Source organism: Rattus rattus, chromosome 3 (genome assembly GCF_011064425.1).
Source record: "Rattus rattus isolate New Zealand chromosome 3, Rrattus_CSIRO_v1, whole genome shotgun sequence".
Lineage (NCBI taxonomy): Eukaryota > Metazoa > Chordata > Mammalia > Rodentia > Muridae > Rattus > Rattus rattus.
This window is the reverse complement of record NC_046156.1, coordinates 25,700,780-25,725,000: the sequence shown is the minus strand read 5'-3', so window position 1 is coordinate 25,725,000 and position 24,221 is coordinate 25,700,780. Positions and strand designations below refer to the sequence as shown.

General features: G+C 42.9%; 1 protein-coding gene across 1 annotated transcript in view; it reads right to left on the bottom strand.

Moving 5' to 3' along the window:
• Positions 1-17,860, bottom strand: part of Arhgef38 (Rho guanine nucleotide exchange factor 38) — a 112,913-nt gene extending 95,053 nt beyond the window's left edge. Inside the window, exon 1 of the mRNA XM_032897295.1 lies at positions 17,456-17,860. Coding sequence (XP_032753186.1) covers positions 17,456-17,651 — 196 coding nt within the window. The 5' untranslated portion in view covers positions 17,652-17,860. The remainder of the gene's footprint in view (positions 1-17,455) is intronic.
• Positions 17,861-24,221: the final 6,361 nt, after the last annotated feature.

Below are 24,221 nucleotides of genomic sequence, written 5' to 3'. Positions count from 1 at the left end.
GCAGCAAGAACTCTCAACCTCTGAGTCATCTTATCATTCTACCCTGCCTAAGAGGGTAAAGCTGAAAATGGTTCTCTGTGTGTGTGTGTGTGTGTGTGTGTGTGTGTGTGAGAGAGAGAGAGAGAGAGAGAGAGAGAGAGAGCATACACATTATCGATATCTTGAACATTATTGAACCACACATTTAAAATGGCTATGATGTTCATTTTTATAGACGTTGCCAGGATTATTTTTAATTGAGATAGATACCACATAATAAGAACATAAAATAGAAAGAGTACAGAGACACCCAAGACTGTATGGATGTAGTAAATGTTTCCCCAAATTTCACATCATAGTAATCGCAAGGGGAGAGGAGGGAAGAGGTTTTGATGTCAGATGCTACGTTTCAAAATTCAAAATGACGCTGAATTGAGTTTGGAGTGGCGCAATTTAAACACAATAGACCGTGTCTTTTGAAATAACGTCTTATAGGATTTCTAAACACCACATGGAGAGGGAGGCTTACAGAAGTGAGAACGTGAGGTATAAATACAGTAAGGCAAATAACCGAGAGCGGCTTTGTTCCAGATGTCACCCTGGTGAAGAGCAGCGACCTTCACAGTTAATTACATTCTTGCATTTCAGCTCTTCTGACGCATCTCTCGTGCAGTGCGCTTGACTGACAGCCTTGGGCTTGGCTTCCTTCTATCATACACTGTGTGTGCACTTCGTAAAATTTCCTGGCCGAAAGAAAATGTTATTTCAAGGTAATGTGCATAATAAAAACACCCTCCTGCTGCCCTCCGCACCATTACTTGGGACGGTACTGTCAGGGTGACGGCCACAGTGGTTAATACTTAACTCAAAGACATGCATTGTGGGTAAGAGGAGTCATGCACATCATCTCATTCTTACAAAATGTGAAGATGTGTATAGTTTCTGGGTGAAATTCAACACATAGCGCCAACCGATTGCTAGGGGAGTAGAAGTTGGACCCCCGAGTGACGGTAACAACACTTCCAACAGTTGCTACCCTCCCCCTAGGTTTCGTTTCTTCCCTCCATCCCTTTCATTGTAGGGAAATGTGAATAACATAAAAGCCCCTGTGTTGACTGTTTGGAAGTGTGCAGTTTGGCAGCATTAAACGCATCCCGCTATGGGACAATCATTGCTGCTGTCTGACTCCAGAACATGTCCATCTTCCCAAAGCAAAACTCTCAATTCCCCATTCCCTCCCTCCTCTGCCCTGATGCTTTTTGTCTATCCAAATCTGACTTCTCTGGCTACTTCATTTTAAAGGGAATTATCCGGCTTTTGTCCCTTGGAGCCGGGCTTATTTCGCTGAGTGTAAGGTCCTGAAGGCTCATCTAAGCCGTAGTGCATACCAAATGCCTTACTAGAAAGCCTTACTTTTTTAAAGGTTTAGTAATATTCCTCTGCATGCACACATCATATTTTATTTATGAAAACAAGCCAAATTACTTGTACTATATTAAATCGTTACACCCTGTTATTCCCACTCTACTTCTCATAATAATTGTGCAAGCCTGGAGTACACGCAGCCATTTTGAAGTATTTGTTAAGGGCCAACGTTGCAAATACTCATTATCTCTAATCTTCCTTACAACCCAAAATTGGGATATTATGCTAATTTTAGTGACGGAGGAACAACATATAAATATAAGCAAAAGTTCTCCAACGATTCGCAGATTACACAGAAGAACTGGGGTTCTTACCAGATGTGCCGGGCTGTGCAGCTGGAACTCCCTCACCCCAACCCCTGGCTGGCAATGCTGGCATCATGGTACCCTGCGCATATGCGGTAGAATTCTACTGGACAGAGATACATACAGGACAATGCTGGCAGCCCCTCACTGGTATATAACACTGACCAAGCCATGTGATGTTACAAAATTGCTTCATCTCCAGAAGAGAAATAGGTAAAGTCGGCAATGGCAATACTAATAAGGTATCATATTTGAGTACTTGTGAGGCCAGTCCCTCAGCTCCCTTTCCCCTTATAAGATCATGCCCAGCAGAACCTGGAATTCCTCCTCATGCAAATGAGGCATCGCCAGTAACCTAGCCTTGCCAATGATCTACGCTCATCCCTTCAAAGGTTTGAATAGCCTTTGTCACCCTAATAAGCTGAACCAGTTCTCCAAAGCCATTCCTGCGTATGTGTTTCATTACCTTTGAACTCACAGAAGACCAAGATCCTGACTGCACCCACCCCTCCCAGGAAGCTCCCCTCCTTCCAGCCCCACTGGTTGCACAACTGGTCTGGCTACCCAAGGGGGGGAAGTAGATATGAGACCACAAGTACAGGCTCTGCCTTCCAGGGTGGACATGCTTCCTCCTCCCCTTTTACCAGGAAGGAATGGAAACGCAGAGGTGAGTTTACTCAAGTTCTCGCTGCTTTAAGTAGTGGGACCAAGATTCCAACCTGAGCTTTTTCACATGGTTTCGAATCCTTCCTTTTAGCCACTAACCACTGTCTGGGACTTGTGGGAGGTGAGATAAAGTATGGAAATCACATTGTCCATTTCAGACACACAGATAGCTCTCCAAAAGGAGATGTTCATTCTTGCTATTGCCAAGAGCTACCTGCCATTGGTTCTAAAAGGCCTAGACGGTCCTTCTCCCTACCTCCACCTGGGAAATGTTCCAGGGACAGGAGGTACTGATGACACAGCCATCAGGTCTTTGACCTGAGAGCTGGACAGAGCAGAACCAGCAAGGACTACTACAAAGCCCAATCAACAGCAGGCCTCATGTGTACATTACCACCCAGCGGAAGTCAAACGAGATGGGAATGTGTCTTCACTTGTCATTTGCTGTAATGATTGACTTCTAAAACCCTGATTGTCTCCCATTTCTCTCAAGGCGCAATCATGGTGCTTAGAAGTTTCGAGAACCCACCAAATGCCCTACTTCTCAAGAAAGTGACAACAAGGAAGATGAGGGACTCAGCTGCCCCTGCTGGGTCTCATCTACTGTTAGACTTCAGAATGGTTATGGATTAATGATTGCCAATAAGTGATCACAGGCATTTATTTTTGTATGTTACTTGGTCCTTAATAAAGAAGAGTTATAACTAGTATCTCTATATTCTGACCTTAAGGTTTTGCTCCGTGCCTTATGTGATAGCACCTGCTCTCGCTGTCGCCTGTGGTCCCCTGGTACCAGAGATGGTAGGTTCGTGTGTACCTTTCAACAGTTATGTATCAAGCAATGTATATAGTTGCTTGATTGCAGAACAGAAGGGTAATATATCAAAAGTACCTCGCCACATGCTCATTTACAATTTTATCATAACCACAAATATATTCAAAGTTAAATAAAATCTTAAGTACTCAGAATTTGAAGTTAACAATTTTATGGTTTCTAGTTAGGGAAGGCTAAGGACATTTTGTATCTCTCTCAATATCAATTTAAAATTAGCTATTGGATTTGGGTAGATTCTATTATGTATGTAGTAAGGAATACTGCAACAGCCCTTCCTCTCAGGAAATGGGTAATCTTGAGGGAATGGTGGGTTATCAAAGTCACAGGATAAGTCAGCATTTTCCTTTTGCTCTCTAAAGCATACAGGGATGTCTATGCACTTCCCTTCAGAATTAATCTGTACATTTTCTACAAATTGGTTGTGTGTAGCAGCAAACCTGCCTGTATTGGCTGCGTTTTTATTGTAATTACATTAACTTAACTAAATACACACAAATTGGCAAAATACGAGAGTGATAGAACATGTGTGTTTCTATAAAAACTGATTTAATGCTTGGAAACAATGTTATAAAGTCGAGTTGCCAAACTGCTACTGTTACGTTTGAAATTGGATGAGACAAATAAGACAGATTAAGAACAAAATGACTCTAGAATGATCCTAGAAACCAATCCCTTTGAAATTTAAAAATACCAGCCAATATTGGAAGAAAAAAAAGTATAGAGATCTTAATTACCATACACCGTGACCTGGGCTAAAGGTCTAGTGTGCTTAGAGGTCAGGCTCTTCAGTGACAGCAGGAGGAAAGAGACTTGCCATTAGCTAAAGGAGTAGTTTATAGAGAGCTTGACATCAAAGCTAGATGGGCAAAGAGCTTCGTGTGAGGGGCATAAAAGGTTATCAGGCATAAGAAGGTTCTAAGTTTACGGAGATTGTCAATGGGACAGATCCTAAAGGCATCCTTAAGGAATCTCGTGAACTTTTAAGAACGAGTGCTAGCTCTTTTTTGTTTCTCTGACAAAATATTCAAGGAAAACAACTTAAAGTAGAATTAACCTATTATGGCTATAGTTCTATTTCAGTTCATAATTAGCTGGCTCCCTTGTTTCTGGTTTGTAGGAAGTCTGAGTACAACCGCAGAAGAGTGTAGAAGGGCAGGGATGCTTACCTCAGGGCAGCCAGGAAGCAGAAAGAGGGACTCTACAAGACTCATACCCCATGAGTCACCTACCAGCAATCAGGCTCACCTCGCCTCCTATTAATAATGGCACTAGATTATGAATCAATCAGTGGATTCATTCCACAGTGAAGTCGGAGCCTCCAGGACCCAGCAACCACTCAGTGACTGGTTCTACCAGATGGAGGCCAAGTCTTCAACACTGTACCTTTTTGATTGACACTTCATATCCAAGCCATAGCAATAGGAGATCATTGGAGAAAGCAGAGATGTGATTAGGTTCTTCTAGCAAGGCCACTTTGGCTGAGTGGGACCATGTTTGGGAAGGGAGGTGATGATCAAGCCTTAAGGCAAGAGAGCAAAGCAACGAAAGGAGAGAAGGGAGACAGTCTTCTCGGTCTACTTGCCAGGACAGTGATGAGAACAGGGCAAATCAAGAGGAACTCAAACAAGACTTAGCATGGACTGTCAATAAATGCAGGGTACAGAAAAGGTGAAGCCGGAGCCTAGGTTTCTGGGGTGGTGACTAGGTAGAGGGACCATAAAACCCAATAGTGGAAAAATAGAAAAGTAACGAGGTAGGAATAAGGTAGTAGTTGTACCTAGTTCTATGCTTTATTTAGAGGGAAAAAACACCTAATATCTAGAAAATGCAAGGCCAGGCTGGAGGGTTGGCTCAGTGGTTAAGAGCAGTTGCTGCTCTGACAGGACCAGGTTTTGGTTCCCAGCATCCGCATCCGGTAGCTGAGAAACACCTTCACCTCCCATTGTGGAGACTCCAACGCTGTCTTATGGCCACCTTGGACACCAGGCACACATGCGGTGCACATAAATGCAGACCCTCACATTGACATATTAAACAAAAATAAATCCTTTTTTATAGAAATAAAGAAAAAGAGTAAGTCATACAAGCAACAGAGCCAGAACAGGTCGGACATTATCTTCCCCATCCCCATCAACAGCAGTCCAGTTTTCCTTCTCCATATAGAACAGATACCCACTCATTACTGAATCTTAAGTTTTATTCCTCCTAGATCCTTGCCATCTACCCAAATATGGTTAGAAGGGATTTTAGCACAGGTCATATTTCATAGCTTTCCCCATGCTTCACACACACACACACACACACACACACACACACACACACACACACACACACAAAATCACAACAAACAAAACCCACTTGGCTTAGGATTGCATGGAACCCTATGGACATAGATTCCACATGCTACAATCTTTTATCGGCTAATGGGAATTTGGCCCACACAAAGATGAATAGGGTGAGCCTTCTGTGAGATAGGTTGAAAATAATTGCACGTCAGGCAGGGTTTGGAGGGACGCCAGGGCGGTGCTCAGTGAAACTATAGAGGGGCTCCTCTGCTGCTCCAAATTTGAAAGCTCAAGTACCGGGGGCGGGGAAATACTTTGTCTGCACCCACGAGTCTTCTGATTTATTTCCTCTGACTGCTAATTGCTGCTGAAGGTAGCAACGTGGGTTTCGGAAGGAAATCAGCAACGTTTCCTGGACTTGAAAAATACTCAAGTAGCATTGGTTTGAATTTAGAGGCTCTAACAGTGATCAGCCCAGCCCAGCCAGGACAATTAGGAACCAAATGGGCAGGCACTTTCTGGAAATGACTTTATTTAAAGTCCTTAATGGGAAAAGATGGATGGAAAAGGAAGTTCTCTCTGTCCTGAATAGAATGAGAGCTCAGGTTGATAAATCTTGCCTGTATTCAGTTTTCCCATTTTAAACATCTTACTTTTGGCTAAATGAAACACTGATTTTATTTTTTTTTAATCCACACATTCGTTTATTCAATAAGTATTTATTGAGTGCCCGTTGTGCCAGTGAGTGGCTCTTCACTTGACAATTTTACACCTCCTCCCAGAAAACATTTGGGAACGTTTAGCGTCCGATGTGTTTGTCTTAACTGAGAGGTGTGGAGAAGAACTTCTAGCAGCTAATGCATGAAGATGGGGATGCCCTGTGTGCAGGAGACCTCACCCTGCCACTGACATGGCCTGCCCCAAAGGTTAGCACTGGCACTGTTGAGAACGTTGTTCTGACGGTAGCATCATCGCAGTCGTGTGACACAATGGGCAAACCTCTGAGACATCTTTTAGCTATGAAAGAGAAACAGTAAGACCATTGCTGGGGAGGAGTGTGGCATGGGAGATAGTGGGGGCGCTGTGAAGGAGAGTAATCAGATGCTGGTCACAGCTGCCTCTGCAGAGAGGGGCGGCTCTCACAAGGGCCACTTAGAAAGCTGCTTTGTGAATAGAAACTTCCGGAGAAGCAAGTCAAGGTTTCAGTAATAACCATAGGGACTGATACCGACTTTACTTTTCTTCTTTTTCCTTTCTTTGTTTCCTTGTTCTTTCTTTCCTTCTCTTCCTTCCCCTCCCCCTTTCCTCCTTCCTCCCCTCTTGCCTATAACACTCTAAAAGCGATTTGCTTAAATTATGAGAAAATCAGCTGAGGATCATCACTGATCGCCTCTTTGTTAGGCTTGTGTTTGACAGTTTTATAGATGTGTGCAGTGCACCCTGGCTATTCCCAACCCGTTCCCTGTGTCCCTCCCACTTCTGCTTTCTCTCATGTCCAAAGCCCAGTTTTGCATTCTGTCCTTTCATGTCCTTTTGGTTTGGTGTGTGGAGCATTGAGTTTCACCATGACCGTCTGTCTGTCTGTCTGTCTGTCTGTCTGAAGGTGGGTTTGGAGCTGCCCGTTGGAGCCTGCTGGGCTCCTCTTGCACACAACTGCAGACAGTGACTGCAGCTCCCCAAGGTTCCTCTGGTAGCTAAGTTAGGGCTGGAGAGGCAGGGTTCTGGGAGTCCCTCCCCAGTCCATGGTTAACCGATGACAAGCCCTTTCCGGTTCAAGCCCAGAGCGGGCTATGTTTTCGTCATTGCAATGTCTGTGTCTCGATAATCAAACAGCGTTGCAGAGCCCTCCTCTCTCTCTCTCTTTTTCTATTGTCAAAGCTTTAGACAGACAGGTGTCATTCCCTGCCCCACTTTGTGTTATACTGGGATCGAACTCATGACTACACATATGTGAGGCAAACATTTTATCCCTGAGTTGGATCCCAAGTCTTTCCTAATGCATTTAATTATCGTCTTAATAGACTTGAGATGAATAGAAGACAGAATTTGTTTTCCTCTCAACTAGCCAAAATGGTTGTCTTTAGATCCATTTAGTCACATATTGGAGGCTATGGATTCTCAGCACAATGGGTAAACAGTGATTGCATATCAGTCTACATGCATGTAACATACACATACATAAGTGTGCATGTATCATAGCTTATATTCTCTAACTTGATTTTCTGTGAGGTCCTTAGATGACGTAAAGGCTTGAATGCAACATAAAAATACAGAAACGTCAAACTACGGTTTGGTATCTTAAAATAAATATTTTTTTTTTGTATTTTAATTTAAACATATTAGAACATACAGCAAAAGCTGCACAGGACTTGAACTTTGTTATTGATTTTTCCTCATTCAAAAGCTTTTATTAATGAAAGTTTATGTAGTGATATGTAAGTTATATTCTGAATATTCAAAAGCAAATATGGGCTGTAGATATAGCTTAGAGCAGGGCATTTACCTAGCCTAGGCCCTAGGTTCAGTCTCCAGACCATAAAAAGTGAAATGTGTAAAAGTAATTTCTTGTTACTGCACTGTGGTAAAACGTCACTTTTCTCAGAGAATACTACCTTTTTCCCCCAAATATTCCATTATCAAAAGAAGGGTAAGTTTACATCCTTAGTTAACGTTTCTATAAAGAAATTTAAAAATTAAAACACTAAAGCTAATGTGAACTTACAATTTTAGAAACATTAAGTTTTAAATTTTTAAAAAATTTTCTTTGAAAAGCTGAGGGCTAAACACAGAGTCTTGCATTTGATAGGTGAGCTAAATCCCCAACCCAAGTTTTTAATATCTTAAAAAAGAGTAACACCATTGTAAAGTGATGACAGACCTAAATGTGTGTCATTAACAAGTAATTCAGACTCGTGGAGGGTATTTTCAAATATGTCATTCTTATATTTGAATGGATATATTGGCTTAATACAACAAGAAAAGGAGACATCTCTTCGACTTAGAACCTTCGATTAGTCTGTAAGATATTAGTAATTCTTTTATCTATATCTAGTTGTTAGTGTGATTTTACAGAGGCTACCGTGCTGCTGTCCTTCGGTGGATCGTAGGTGGGATCTTTCCCCCTTGCTAATGATGGCAGAACTTTACACATGACCCAACACAAAAAGAAGAGAAATACGCTACATGATGGAAACTCATAAGCAATCCCCACCAGGAGCTGTGATGTTGAAACTACGGATGACCCGGGCCAACCACAGCAGGGGCGGGGCTTCTGCGTCCAACCGCTCAGCAGCTGCCACAGCGCCGTTTCTCCACCATTCGCTTACTCATTAACTCAAAGATGTATCTGTGCTGCACTCTGTATAACAATTTCATCCAACTCTGTGCTAAGCACCTCCGGCGCATGCGTACTGTGAACATACCACGTGGTTATAAAACAGACCCCAAAAATAAATATTTTCAGTGTACAAGGCTAAAAATGTACACTTTGCTTTTCTTTTTCACATGGATGGTCTTGAAAAATCCCAGAAGTATTTTGTCCCTCTTTGGAACTAATTACCAACTGCTATAGAAAACAGAAAAACAAAAAAAGACCAGTGGAAAAGAGCAGTGTGGATTAACATTGTGGCTCAGTTTTCTACCAAGAGTCCTTATCCACTTGTGTACTATATGGTTGGTGCTGATCAGCAGCTAAGACTAGCTCAGTTATTCAATTTATGTGGATATATATATATATATATATGGAATAAAGTTTATTTAGGGCATGGGGAGGGAGTTGAGCCAGTAGAAAAGAGAAAGGCAGGGGAGGGAGGGGGAGGGAGAGAGAGAGAGAGAGAGAGAGAGAGAGAGAGAGAGAGAGATACCTTCACATCATTTGCTTAAACATGGCTGAAAACGTCTTTGTAAAACAGAATCCGAGGCCTTGAATATTTTTCAGGTCAATCCATTAAAAAAAACAAAAACAAAAAACAACAACAACGACAAAAAAAAAAAACCCAAAAAAACAGAAAACAGATATGACTACTAAAGACTAAGGAAAGAACAATGAAGAATGCAGTTTGTCTGTGCACACACACACACACACACACACACACACACACACACACGATTTGCTGTATTGATTATTCTGGGCTGAAGGTGCCTGGGGAGGGCAGATGCAGGAAGGGCCCCCTCCCTACCGTCCCCTGTTCACTCTAATAGTAAAGCACATTACACAAGGAAAGGGCCCAACTGGATCAGGAAAAGCAAAGCTCCCATCACCAAAGACGGGCAGTTGACATCCAGATGAACCTGCCCTTCAACCCTTCTCCAGAGAGCTTCGTTTCCCCTGGATACTGTGTTCTACATTCTTCCTCAATTTATTGCCAGGGACCCAGCCCCCAGTCCTGCTTCTCCACAGTACAGAACTCCAGGTCCAGTTGTTTCTTTGGGATTTTTTTTTTCTATCAAGTGCTTCGGGCTACATAAAACAAATTTCAAGCAAAATTTGTAGCTTTGCCCCAGCTAATCTGTCCTTTGTTGCATTCCTTTCACATCCCCCATTACACAGACTCTAAGGAGATAGAAGAAAAGTCCTTTCTTTCTGTGACACTTTAGGAGGGGCCTTCCAGGGAAGGATTGTGACCGGTGGACAGAGACCTCCGTGAGGGGGATCCACACCTCCAGGGATTTGAGGGAAGGAACTTTTAGCTTGAGCCCAGGACTGCTTTTCAGCCAGGAAGCAGATGTGTGTTTAACTCCAAATGTCTGATGGTGGAGTGTAGTAAATTGCTTGTACTTGTGCCTGAGAACACAGGTTCTAATTCTTCAAGGGACTCGCTGTTTTCCCCTGAGGAAAATCAGGCCAGGCATTGAGAGGCAAATGATGTCTTCAATCAACTTCACAACCAACACAGAAGCAAAAATCTCAGGCAGGTTTCTGTGGGTTTGTTTGTTTGTTTGTTTGTTTGTTTGTTTGTTGTGCTGACCTAAGGGAACTAACATCGAGACTCCTGCAGGGAAAACAATTTCACATCCAGACACTTAGACCAGCTGCTAGGTGGTTGGCCTGTCAGCTTCCTCAAGTCCCAAGGGAGGCGAGACAGTCCAGTTCCTTACCATGGCCTCCGTGCAGGTAACCAAGACGTGTTCCACTCTGATGCACTAAGAGAGGAGTTGGTCTGGGCACCCTTGGACAAAGGCCTTTAATCACAATGGTCTATTTTCCTACTGCATTTGTTTCCAACTCACAATTCAGGCAGAGTTTGTAGAATTCTATTCCAGCATTACTCACCCAAACACAGAACTGCTGGCCTCAGATCCATATTCTTTGTTTATCTGTTTGCATTATTTTGCTCTCTTTTGTGAGACAAGATTTCTTTATGCCACCCTGGATGTCTTAGAACAGCTGTATAGACCAGACTGGCCTGGAACTCATAGTTTTCCTGCCTCTGCCTCCCCAGGGCTAGGATCAAAGGTGTGTCTGCATACCCAGCTGCCTGCACACTTCTCATTTGTAATTAATTGTGTTATGTTCTCCACATTTGCTCTCCAGATACGTGTTGCATTTTATTGAGATGAAAATAAAGGAGAACTGATGTAAGAAGGAGCCTTACGGCGCTCAGGGAAGCACACGACGGAGACCCTTAAGCTGCTGTTACTGTGGGGAAGATTTGCCTGGTCTAACGTCTCGACTTTAGTCCCTGAAAAAGGGCAACAACAAAAAAATTTTTTTGAAAAGCATCAACGCTGGCAAGGACACAACATGGTAGAAAGAACGAGTGCTTCAAAGTAAAAACTGGCCAGCCGAGCTTTGTCACAGTCGTAGAAGGATGTCATTGCAGAATGAGAGGGGACACCAAATTGCTTTAACTCAGTAAAGTATTTGGTGAGCTGATTATTGGATGTATCCTGTTTTAAGACAGTGAAAGCGCCTGTGTTCCAACCCAAGCCTTACCATCTACATTTTCCCACTACAAAGGCAGAACGGTGAAGATTTGGGATTATGCAGTGGTGTGCAGAAGGAAGCCCCTTGCTGGCACAAACCCCAGTGGGTGATGATTCCATGGTTTATCCCTTCCCTCTATTGCACTTCCTTCTTAATCTGCAGGACCCAGCACAGAAGGAAGATCACATCCAGAAGGTGGATCGCAGTCCTAGATTCATGCCTGCCTTTCACTAGCTACCTGGTCCAAGGGTACAAATGCTTCCGGTGGTTTGGCCCATCTACATAGCTAAGAGTTATGAATGGAGCAGGCTGACTGAAACGGAGCTGTTGCGTGAAAATTGTCCTGTTCTGTGTTAACAAAGCTGCCTTCCTAACAATCTGAAGGCCAAGTCCAAGCTTGGGAGTCTTGGATCTCTGAGAAGGTCACACCAACATCTGGCTGGTTGCTGGGGCAGGCTCAACTCCTACCTAGCCCTAAGGCTTGTAAAGTTAATTTTCCTCCTACCTGGCCTCCCGTCTGCAAAGGACATCCTTTTCATAGCATAAACACTCCAGTTTGATAAATACAAGAAAATGTCTATAACCAGTTACCCCTCAGGCCTAAAAGTACACTCAGGTGAAGTCCACCCTCAAGAGAATGGGATAGAAACAGGCGAGGGCCAATATTGAAACCTGTATAGCAGAAAATTCCAAAATTCCAACTACAAATGGAATAATAGTAACCTTGATTTCAAAACTCCACCTACAGGTCTGGAGAGGGCAGCCAGGCATAGTCTGGTGCTTTACTAGAGGCCAACTCTGGCCTGGTTTTAGCCAAGGGTGCATACATTTCCCCCAGGAAACCAGCGCCTACAAAAGTACTAAGCTAGGAAAAATGACTTTATAAGAGGCTTTTTGTTTTAATCTCCTATATTAGCAGAGACAAAGATGAACATCAGTGAGTCCCTCTCTTCTGGTCTTTCCCCATTTTAATGCCTGACTCTCTCTCTCTCTCTCTCTCTCTCTCTCTCTCTCTCTCTCTCTCTCTCTCTCTCTGTATGTGTGTGTCTTTCCTTTCACTCAACCTCCCCCACCTAATTCCACATTTTATGCACTGATAAAATTCTACCTTTTATGGATAAGAAAAGTCACAGAAGCAGAAATGATACCTTCTATTTTTAGGAAACTTTTAAAAAAGAAAGGTAGCCACCCCAGATCAACACAGGAGGAGTGGCTTTGCCCACCTCACTGTGGCTGTGTAGGAGTTACCGATTTCTTTGCTTGCTCTGTAAAAAAACCATTACTTTTCTAAAGACTGAAAGATACCTTTGCTCTTTACTGAAGAAGAAGAATTGTAATGTGCTTTGGTTGGGCTTTTATGCATGACTGAGACAGAAACTACTGAAGCAGTTAGACTTTTTTTTAAAGGTTTGCCCTTCAAACAATTACACACCTATTTTTTGCAGGTGTCATGTTACTGGTTCTGTAGTTTTCTCTTCAGCAAAAAGTGTTTGGAGGCAGGAGAAAGGATCAGACAGGAATGAGAAAGGCTCCAGCTTAGAAACACATAGCAAGTTGAGCCTTTACCTGTTATCTCATCCTTCATGAGGAGCAAAACAATCACTCAGTCATTCAGTGTGGACCACTCCCATTCACTGACATGGTCTCCACAGTCTTTAAAAGCACCGTACATTAAATGGGTTCATAATTCATCCAAGTCTAACTTCTCTCTTGGGTCCTGTGTCCTCTTATTTTGCAATCTATTATTGTGCTGGAAGTGTGTGCCTTAGGGCAATTTGTTTTTAACAAGAGTACCAAGACTTTAGGACTTATAAGACAGCCTGCTAGTTCTTTCTCAACGGTGAGAAAACTTTCGCTTCGGCAAAAGGAATAAAGCGTAATAAATGAAGAAGGCAGATAAGATGCTATCGATCTGTTAAGAGTAGTTTTGCCCTCTGTTATCAACGATAAGGGTGTTTTATCTACCTGCTCCCATTCTTAGTGAATTCTTTATTGGTGAAAATATTTACCAACTAAATAATTAATCAGAAGGTAAAAACAAACTTCAAAATAAGTGACCCTCTGCCGGTCAGTTCTAGCTTCTGTAAGATATGTGAAATGACTGTGTATCTTAAACGACAAGCTTGTGTTCCTCACCACATTACTGGCTGGGAAACCCAAGGTCAAGGTCCCCGTGGAGGCAGTTTCTGTTGAGGGCCTACTTCCTGGTTACAGGCAACTCTACCAATGTCAGCAGAGCGAGAGACAAGCCCTGGAGTGTCTTTCAAAGCCATCCATGAGGGTTCTTGTCCAGAATCTAATTACTTCCCGAAGGCCTCATTTCCAAATACCACCAATTTGGGGATTCAGCATTACTGTGTAAATCTGGGGATGTGTGTAAAAACTTGTGGTCCAAGGCGTGGAAACTGCATCGGTAGCATCAATCATTATGGCTTCAGACAAGACCGCTAAATCTCAATCACTAACGTTTTCATAAGGACTATCTCAAGTACACATACATATCTGTGTGTTCTATAGGTGGATAGCTACATATGCAAATATACATACATACATATACATACATACATACATACATACATACATACATACATACATGCCAAGTCATGCCTAATTCAAATAGAGTTACCCATGAAACCACATATGAAGTCCAGAATTATCACAACTCAACCTTTCCCTGTCTGCTTCTTCCCTAAGGCATTCAGTAGAGCGGCAAGAATGAGCTAACTTGAAAGGGGCTGCGACCTGATTGGAATGAACGGGGGACGAGTGACCTGAGGCATGGTCAATGTATTCTGGGAGGCAGAATAAGGAAGGAGATAGAGATCCACTAAAATGTAGTCATTGCGTGTGCCATTCTGTAATTCATACCGCTGGTGTGTTTTAATAAACAATCATGTTTATTGCTGCATGTACGGACCCTCCCAGATAAAGGCAACCCATATGTCAGTTTTATTTTTAGGCATTGGTGTCCGCTCCTATCCTTTCCCTGCATGGCTGGATCACTCCTGTGTTCTATCGAACAGTTACATGGTAACTCGTTTACAGTGTGCTGGCCCTGACTCCATAGGCAGAGTCATGGAACAGTTAACAACGGAAGTCTCTTTCAGGGATGGGTGGGGTGAGAGATTGGAGCGGGAATGAGAGTCAATCACAAGCAATAAGGAAGAAAAATATTTCAGATGAAGTGCCGTGCTGAAGTAGAACTACCCCTTTCCCGTCTGTATTTTCTTCCTGTCCCCAGCTTATCTTGTCTTAACTACATAGTAACCCTTCCACCCAGTGGTTACTTAGAATCCTTGACCCATCCCCCTACCTCCATCAAGCCACACTTCTGCATCTGTTAGTTTACCTTACAAGGACCAGAGGCTTTGAGGAAAGAAATGTGCATATGGTTTTTAATGACATTAATTAAACTCGTGACTTCTGGTTCATGGGCTGATTTTGCTCAACATTAACCCCTAAGATACAACATATGACATATACGGCCATTGCCAATTTACAGAATAATCTGTTGCAGGAGTAAAGAAACCCAGCCCTAAGTTAGCATCCAATTCTCCCAACATGATGGAAATTTTGTTAGGAGTAACTTTGAACAGAAAGCCAATCGTCTGCGAGGTCATTAGAATATCATCTTTGAGATGTTTTCCACTGTACTGATTCTGTGCATGCTTTTTTTTTTAATTATTGCAATTTAAAGTTCATGCTGCTAAAATGTTATTTTAACGTAGTGAAAAAAAGGTAAAAACAATGGGTAGACTGTCTAGTGTGGATTAAAAGACAAGCTCACAGACACTGAAGAAAGATCTGTTTTTCAGAACCAGAGAGCTGGCTTCCCTACAGACCTAGAGAGAACAGCACGGCACTAAAACGACCCACTCTCTGAGCCTACAACTGTAGGAGTACTGGAAATCCCAGCCTTCGAAAACGTTCTGACTTTAAACTGGCTTTGGATCATCTTTCTGGGGCTCTAATCAATCCAGGCCATCTTTTTGTAATGCCTCCTGGAGGCTACCAATTCCCACAAAAATGGAGGCAAAACCTTTGACGTTTCAATAAGAGAGAGAGAGGCAGGAGTCGTCTGACCATAGTCTGTTATGGGCACTGAACAAAGCAGGTAGCAAACCCACGGAGCTGACGGCCTTGACCTACGTTATGGCGAAAAGACCTTCCATCGCGCCAAAGCATCTGTTCTAAATTCATCCTAAAGGTTCTCTTGGCCATTAGAACTCAGAGTTATGTTTTTCTGGGTTACACCTAGACACGTTTCCCCTCGGGGAGTCCAGCTAAGTTACAGCACCAATGTGACCATCTACATACATTCCCAAGTGATATTTTTTTCCCCAAGTACGTCTAGGAACGTAGGTGAACTCCTAGACCTTCTATTTTCAGAGACAAAGTCTGGCAAAACAGGGAAAGCTCACAAGCCAAATGGGAACAGCCTGGGTGCTTGCAAAGGAGCTAACATCTGTGTTAGTAAGCTCTGAAGTTAGTTTGGATTTGCTGATGGAAGTAAAAACCATTGTTGGAAATAACATGATGGGCTTCTGAATGCCTGTGTGTTGTATCCTTATCAAGGGACAAGAAGAAGCAGAAAAACATAAGGCATATATGTTTGAATGAATATCCAGCTTGGCCTGTCTCCTAGCAGGACCCCCTTTATTCTTAAGATTGAAGATGACCGCTATTACTATTCATTGAGCATGCGATATTTGTCAGCTAAGAGGTTTGTGTCATTATCTAATTCAATCCATCACTATATGGTAAATATCGTTAGTCTTACATTCAAAAGTAGGAAAATTGGGGCGCAGAAATCTTAAGTAATTTCCTCCAAAGTCTTGTACGAAGTAGATTGAAAAGTCGGAATTGGATACCAAGTGCGTACGACTAAAATTTGCATTCTTTCCAACACGGCCTTGAAAGAAGTTAAATTCAAAGATCAAATACCATTTCTCCCTCATTAAAAATAACTTCTTTAAGGAGAAAGACTGACACTGCAATTTAGTGCCAAACCATGAAGGATTTTTTAAAAAGTATTACGCCCTAGTTAGAGTTTCAAAACGTTTCATTTAAATGCATTTATGTTGAGAAATTTGCATAACCAAGCCTAAACGTGTTTCTGAGGAGCGTATTCTGATAACAAGTATGCCATTGGTCTTTTAATGCCATGGCAGTTTTAAAGTCTACAGTGACAAGTCACTGTGGGAAGAGGGGAGCTCATCCACACTTTGTATACAAAACAGGAGAGGCAGGATCTGTAGGCTCACCAAACAGGTGCAGCTACAGAGAGAAAACCCTGCCAGCTATCACACTAAGATCAAGTCTTATGAAGCAAATGACCTTTAGGGGACAGGGTAGTGGGAAGGAGAAGGCCATTCAGGGCCAGAGATGGAAGATGTGTTCTGGTAACTGTGCCAGATTATCCTCCCACATCACAAAATAAATCGGTTACTTCCCCAGTGGGTCAGTCAGCGTAAGTGTGTGGAACCCCCCTGTTCTGTCTGGAAGCTATTCGGTTCACTCCAAGGGCACTCACTTAAGCGATTCTCAGGAATTCCTTCAGAGCGTCCCACGGACTGCAACATTACTTATTTGTTACAGACATGATTATAGTTTCACATCCCTGGGTAACCTCAACCTCAGTTCAGTTTCCTAGCTGGATCTCATGAGACTGTATCCTGGAGTCACCTACCTGGATAAACTACCTTTTTTTTATGTTTTAAATCACAGGTGTACCAGCCCTTCCCCCCTTTTAAGTTGACTCGGGGATGGAGAAGGAACAAGGAAGGTAGAGGAAAAATATATTACTGCCACTGGAGAAAATTGAAGGGTATTAAGAAAAATTCAGGAGTGGCTCTTTAACCATTGGGTCATATAAAAATCTTCTCTATCTCATGAGTCCCTTTCTACTTCTTTTTCTTGTTTTCTAAGGAGGGAAGGTTGGATTTGATTGTCTCCTCTGCTCAAATGTTCGGCAAGCCAAAACCGGAGGTGGACAGAGAAGCCACCTGGGGTAGCTGCTTCCTCTTGGGTTTACCTTGTAGCTTCTGGTTGTATTCTGTCCTGTCAGACTGACTCCTCCTCAACGAGCCAGAGTGGTCCCCAGAAACACTGCTGTCCACCACAGTATCCGTCTTCCTCCTCTCCAGCATATACAGCCTGGATCTCAAGAAGGTCAAGTTCTTCCTCTTGCTTCCCATGGTTTCCTTCCCAGCGGCTTCTTTGGGCTCCATCTGAGGCAAAGAGACCAAGTCCTGAGGTTTGCAGGCAACGGAGGGTTGCTTGAGTGTCTCGGGGTGCACCTCAGCACCTAACTGCCCCTTCTAGCTACAGAGCTCCACAGCAGGGTTACCTGACTGTGACTGCTACCTGGAGTCCCCAAGCTCCGCCCCTATGAGGTCATTTTCTTTTATACCTACAATCCAACAGGGGAAGTTGCCACCTGTTACCCGAGAGACCTGCAGCACTGAGTTAGGCAAAGCAGGGACTCTAATGTCACATGCTACTGAAGCAAACAAAAATCTCATTGTGTGGGGCAAGGGCTGGGGGTGGGGAAAGGGAAAGTGCGCAAGGTGAGACAGGGCTCAGGGAAGGGAAGGACACATTAGCTCAACCCTAAGCCTGTGGGTTGAATGCGTGCCCATGGGCGTGTGCAGGTGCACTCTGTGAACTGTGTTGTGACCGCCGCTGGGAGCCCTGTGCGGCTTTCCTCGGCTCTCCCACCTGTGGCTCTGAAGTCACTGTGTAGCTATGACAATTTACATTCACACGACCATGCAGACAGGGTTATTTTTATTTGGAGTATGTGCCCTCAAAACAATGCATCTAATTTTAAGTGTTGCCGTTGGCAATCGTCTGCTACAGTCTGGCTGGCTAAACCCTGGTCAGAGCTCCTGAGTAGTAAAGACTGACGTTTGAGAGTGATCCCTCCCCCACCTGGGAGAAGAACGAATGTCCCCAGAGCCCAGAAACTTCTCTAATTCTCCTCAGGCTGCCTTTGTGGAGCTCCATTTTGTCCCCTGGTCCCAGTCTTCTCCTCTCATGCCTTGGTCCTTAGGAAAATAATACAGGACTCGTTGTTAATTTCTTTAAGAACGTCCTCGTGTAGCTTCACAAATGGAGTGTGAGGAAAGGGGACATGAGAGGAGGAGACCGGATTGAAAATGGGGAGTTGTGGAGAAAGCACAGGGGGCAGAAGCAAGGGCTGGGAGGGAGAAGGGCAAAGGGGAAGTACCTCTCATTGTTCGAAGTTGTTTTTCCTTGTGTTTATCCGGCTCTCTCAAGGGACAGATCTCAGAAGCTCTGGGAAGGTGCTGAGTGTTTTGCGCACACCCTTGTTAAGGAAAAGATACCCTAAGGAGAAAAATAGATTCCCTCCTATCATAAAGGGACCACCGGCTTCCACTTGCCCATTATGACTCCTGCTCAACTCCACCTGGACAAGATTATAAACGAGGAAGAGAAAGACGAAAACCATTTTTCCCAACACAGGATATGTAGGCTGGATGTAATTTGCATAATTACCTTAAGAGATAAATGATAACTCTTCACTCACTGTAGAGACATCTATATATGGCTTGGCACACTGGATGGATTTTATTTGAGCTAATTGAGAGTTGTTTAAAAAAAAAACAAGCTCTCCTGAGTATATTAAATAAATACCTTTAAAGCAACTTTTAAAGCTGTAAAATGAAGTTTGATATTTATTAAAATATCCTACTTATTTATAACATATATATGTATATATAAATGTTCACATAGTGACTATCAGAGCTATACTATTTAGTATAATATTATAACTGAAAAATTGTGCAATTAAAATTATAAGACTTTTGGGAAATAGGCTTAGAGACCAAGCAAGAAAGAAAAAAAGAAAAAGAAAAAAATGCCAGAAAACAGATAATACATTTTTATATATTTTCACACGTGATAGATTTTTTTTTGGTTTGCTTTAATGACTTTTATTTTAATGTATGTGTAATATGCATATGTGTGTATGCAAATTTGCATTGCCTGGGCATACATACGTGTGTGTGTGTGTGTGTGTGTGTGTGTGTTTGTGAGTGTGCATGGAGAATAAGGGTATTTGTTGTTGGGAATCATTCTGAATCGTTCTCCCCTATTCTTTGAGTCAAGCCTCTCAGTGGAACCTAGAGCAGGTCTACGTGGTTAGTCTTGCTAGGCGGCCATGCCTTCCTGACATTTGCATGAGTTCTGGGGATCCAAACTCTGGTCCTTCTGTATGGGCAGCAAGTGCTTTACTCCCTGAGTCACCCCCAGAGCCCACATTGCTTTGGGCTTGTTCCTTTGTTTAGTCTCACTGTGAAGTTTTGGAGGGCCTGGAACTCACTCTGCAGGAGAGGTATACTGAGCTCATGGAGATCTCATTGCCTCTCCCTCTTGATCATTTGAATTAAACGCATACCCCACCATAGCTGGCATTGCTTTGGTTTTAGATATAAGGCTTTGCTTCATATGATTATATATATTTTAGATATAAAGCCTTTGCCTTATATATACAGGCTGATCTGGAACTTACCATGTAGGCTAAATTAGCATTGCATTTGTGAGATTCCTACTTACCCTGAATTACGCCTGGGATTACAGGTGTGGGACACTGTGTCACCCAGTTCAAACATCTAAAGAATATGCAAATGCTACAGTAAATGTAGCCCTCTATCTTGGGAAAGTTCTGGCATTTGCTATGGTCCTGCACCCCAGAAGGCCTAAAGTGTGTTGAGTTATAAAATGGCAGAACCTTTGAAGTCACATAGAATTACACCGGTAGATGACAGCGAGATGAGGCCCATGACACAGTCAGGGCCTGAGGTCACCCGCAGTGTGTACAGGACACACAGCTGACTTTTGTGTTCTCCTCATTTTTGTGTTCTCATCATTTTATCTAGATATAATTTTTTTTGCATTAACCTAAATGTTTCAAGTGGACACATTCACACATGTAAACAAATGTGAAATTGTACTGCATTCAAACAGTTCCTTAACTTGTCCGTCTTTCTTGAACAAATTTGTATTTCTGAAACACATTTGCACTCAGATTCTCATTCTTATAGACTTTTCTTTTTTTATTTTTTTAAGTAATTGTTATTTATATGAGTACACTGTAGCTGTCTTCAGATACACCAGAAGAGGGCATCAGATCTCATTCCAGATGGTTGTGAGCCACCATGTGGCTGCTGGGAATTGAACTCAGGACCTCTGGAAGAGCAGACAGTGTTCCTAACCTCTGAGCCATCTCTCCAGCCCCAAGACTTTTCTTTTTAATAATGGATACATCTGTAGGATATGTATCATGGCTACTCTAGATTCTGTGGCAAATGTATTTCATTTATTTGTGGTGGTTTATTTAAACAATTTAAAGTTATATCTCATGGGTTGTCTGTGTGTGTTGTTGGCTCAAAGACAATTTGCAGGATCCAATTCTCTTCTCCCTCCTTATGAGAGCAGAGGAAGAAGTCAGGCCATAAGGCTTGGTGGCAGTCACCTTTACCCACTGAACCATCTCATTGGCCCTTGAAGGATTTTCTATTTAAATGTAAAATAATCAAAAGTACTGCCATAGCTTGTTTTAGACTGTCTCCAGACCAGATATTGGGGTTTGGGGGAAATTAGCTACCTAGTAAAGGAATTTGGAAAGTGATCGGATCCTGAGGGTTCTGACCTATCTCCCCGATCAACCCAATACAATGCTATTACCATGGAGCCGTGGGAGGTAGGAAGCAGGGACTGGTGGGAGGAAGCAGTCACTGAGGCATGCTTTATTAAGATCATCTTTTCCCTCTGGCTTTTCTCTTTCTGACTCCTGACTTCCTCTCAGTCACAGCCTTTTCCCAGGATCCTCTGCCTCACACAGACCCAGAAGTGTTAGAGGCAGCCAGCATGGACAGAAACCTCTGTGAGGCAAGATGAAAGAAACTCTTCCTCTGGTAAGTCACCCATTCTCCGGATTTTGTCACAGTGGCCAAAACCGACTGGCTATAGATTATTCCATCAATGACTGGGGTAGACGTTGCTAGTGGTTCACTCAGTTTTTATTCACACCCCACTCCTGGTTGCCGTTCTTAGGACAAGAACCATCATTTTCTGCAAGGTAACACCAGGCTTGGCCGATCAATGGAATTTTCTTTTCTTTTCTTTTTTTTTTTTCCTTTTAAAGAAAAAGTGGCATCCGGCTCTGGTCTCAGACACCAGCATCTCAGGGTTAATGCAGAATAAAGGGCAAGATATTGATTCTGAGGAAATAGTTCCTTTGTCCAACAAAAGGAGCATGCGCACTGGCTCCAACCGTCTTCCTCCGGAATCAATCGGATAGTAATGTGCGGAGCAGTCTCCGCCCGTGTCTGAGAGCCAAAGAGAAGGATGAATTCTTATACTGTTACATAGGGGCGGCACTAGCAGCCACTCGCCTTACACCTTTGCTTTTCGGATAAAATAAAGACTTATTTTCTCCAAGTCATTCTTGGAGTCCCTGTGAGCACATTTCAAGAGCATTTAGCAGACAGCATACAAGCAAATCGCATTTCTCTTGCTTATCGCATGTGCATTTACTAAACCAGTATATTTAGAATCCCCAGCCTAAAAATGAAAATGGCCAGGCCAGAGAAACTTTGAGTTATATATCTTATTGGATCGTTGACCAGACAAGAACAAGATCTCTAATCAGTCTACACACAATGGTATTTCAATACGAGGAGTTAAAAATACTGTAATTTGGGTAAAATGGTGAGATAATTGTAATATCCTTTAATATAGATGGGTTCTGGCTCACTATTTAGGACAACACTGGGCAGTAGACCCAAGGCTCTGTCTCTACCATGGCTTCAGGATCCCCAGACCTCAGGGTTGCTCTGGGTCCTGACTCCTTCATTTGCAAAATAGAAGAATGGCTTAGTTACTACTGCTATTCAACAAGCAGTGTTGGGTCTTTCCTGAGGCACATGGAGTATTGCACTGCCCTGATCACCTTGAATCTAGCCTAGCAAAAGTAAATCCCTTTGGTCAAAGAAACTTATTGAAAGTAATGTCTATCTTACCTGGGAAAGTGGTGAAAGTATTATAGTCTGCTATGGGATTCTTTCTGTCATCTATGGAACAGTGGTTTCTCCTTTTCTGTTAATATGAGGACATAGATAACTCAGGTGGAAAGTCCTAGCTATCTCGTAATATACTATACTTGAGCACAAAATCATTTTTATTGCCTTAAGCTGTTAAAAGTTAGGGCAGAGACTGCCCCACCTAGAGATCCATCCCACCAGCAGACCCCAAACCCCCACACTATTGCTGATGCCAAGAAGTGCTTGCTGACAGGAGCCTGGTATAGCTGTCCCCAGAGAGGTTGTGCCAGCATCTGACCAATACAGATGCAAATACTCACGGCCAACCATCTGATTGAGCCCAGGGACCCCAATGGAAGAGTTAGGGGAAGGACTGAAGGAACTGACAGGGATTGCAGTTACATAGGAAGAGCAACAATACCAACTAACCTGGACCACTCAGAGCTCCAGGGACTAAACCACCAACCAAAGAGGGACCCATGGTTCCAGATACATATGTAGTAGAAAATGGCATTGTCTGACATCAATAGGAGGGGAAGGAGGCTTGATGCCCCAGCGTATAGGGTTGCTAGAGAAGTGAGGCAGGAGAGGGTGAATAGGTGGAGGAATACCCACACAGAGGCAAATGGGAGGGGGGTAAGGGGGATGGGATGTGGGGGTTTGTGGAGGGGTAACCAAGAAGGGGGATAACCTTTGAAATGGAATAAAATGATTAATGAAAAGAAAGTTAGGGCTTGTGTTGTTGCTTTGAAACAGATTTTCACTATCTCAGATTGGCCTGCAGCTCACCTTGAACTTGGGATTCTCCTGCCTCAGTTTCCCATATGCTAAAGTTACAGGTATACACTACCACACTCTGCAGTGCCTTTTCAAAAAGTCTTAGCACTGTGGCATAACCTAAACCACCCTTACGAATGTAGAGTGTTGGTCAGAGGATGCTTACATCTTTTTAGGTCAAGGATTATGTGGGTTTAGAGATCTAACTCACTGTTCAATTAACGGGGTACAGCCTGGCCCCAAAGCAGAAACAGCATCCCTTGACTGCTGCTATGAATTAATTGGGCAAAGGAAGGAAAAGAGAAAAAAAATTTATTACAGAAAGTAATGCAAGATGTGCTTGGTCTGGGGCAATGGACTAGAGATAAAGAAAGGCCGCGGAGTTCATATACACCATGAAAGTGGAAATTCCAGAATTTTCAGCTGCTCTGACATGAATAAAGAGACAGAGGGAAGAATGAATTCTCATGTGAAGACTGAATGATTTGGTGGACATTAGTTCTATGTGGAACAAACAAGAGAGGAATAAAGGGAGTTTGGTGTCATTCCAAGAGTTCTGTTTAAGAGTAGTCACAGGCTAGGATACATGAAGAGATGGCTGACGGGTACGGCAGACAAGCTGCAGATTTACAAGTTTGGGATTGACATTTCGATTTTTAAAGTTGTGAGTCATTAAAATGTATGTATTAGCTAAAGGTGTGGAATGAGTTACAGATCAGTTACAGAGAAAATGTATCCAGAAGAGAAAGAGTAAAATCAGCTCCTAGTATCTGTAAGTCTAGAGGTGGGTCTAAACCAATCAGAGGACAGAAGCATTTGAGGGGAGAGAGCAAAGCAATAAAATGCCAAACTCGAGAGTACTTAGGCCTCCAATGACAAGACGCAATGGAAGTCACCCAGCTCCTATAATGTCACATAATTTTGAGCATCTGTAAGAGTTCCAAATGGAATTGA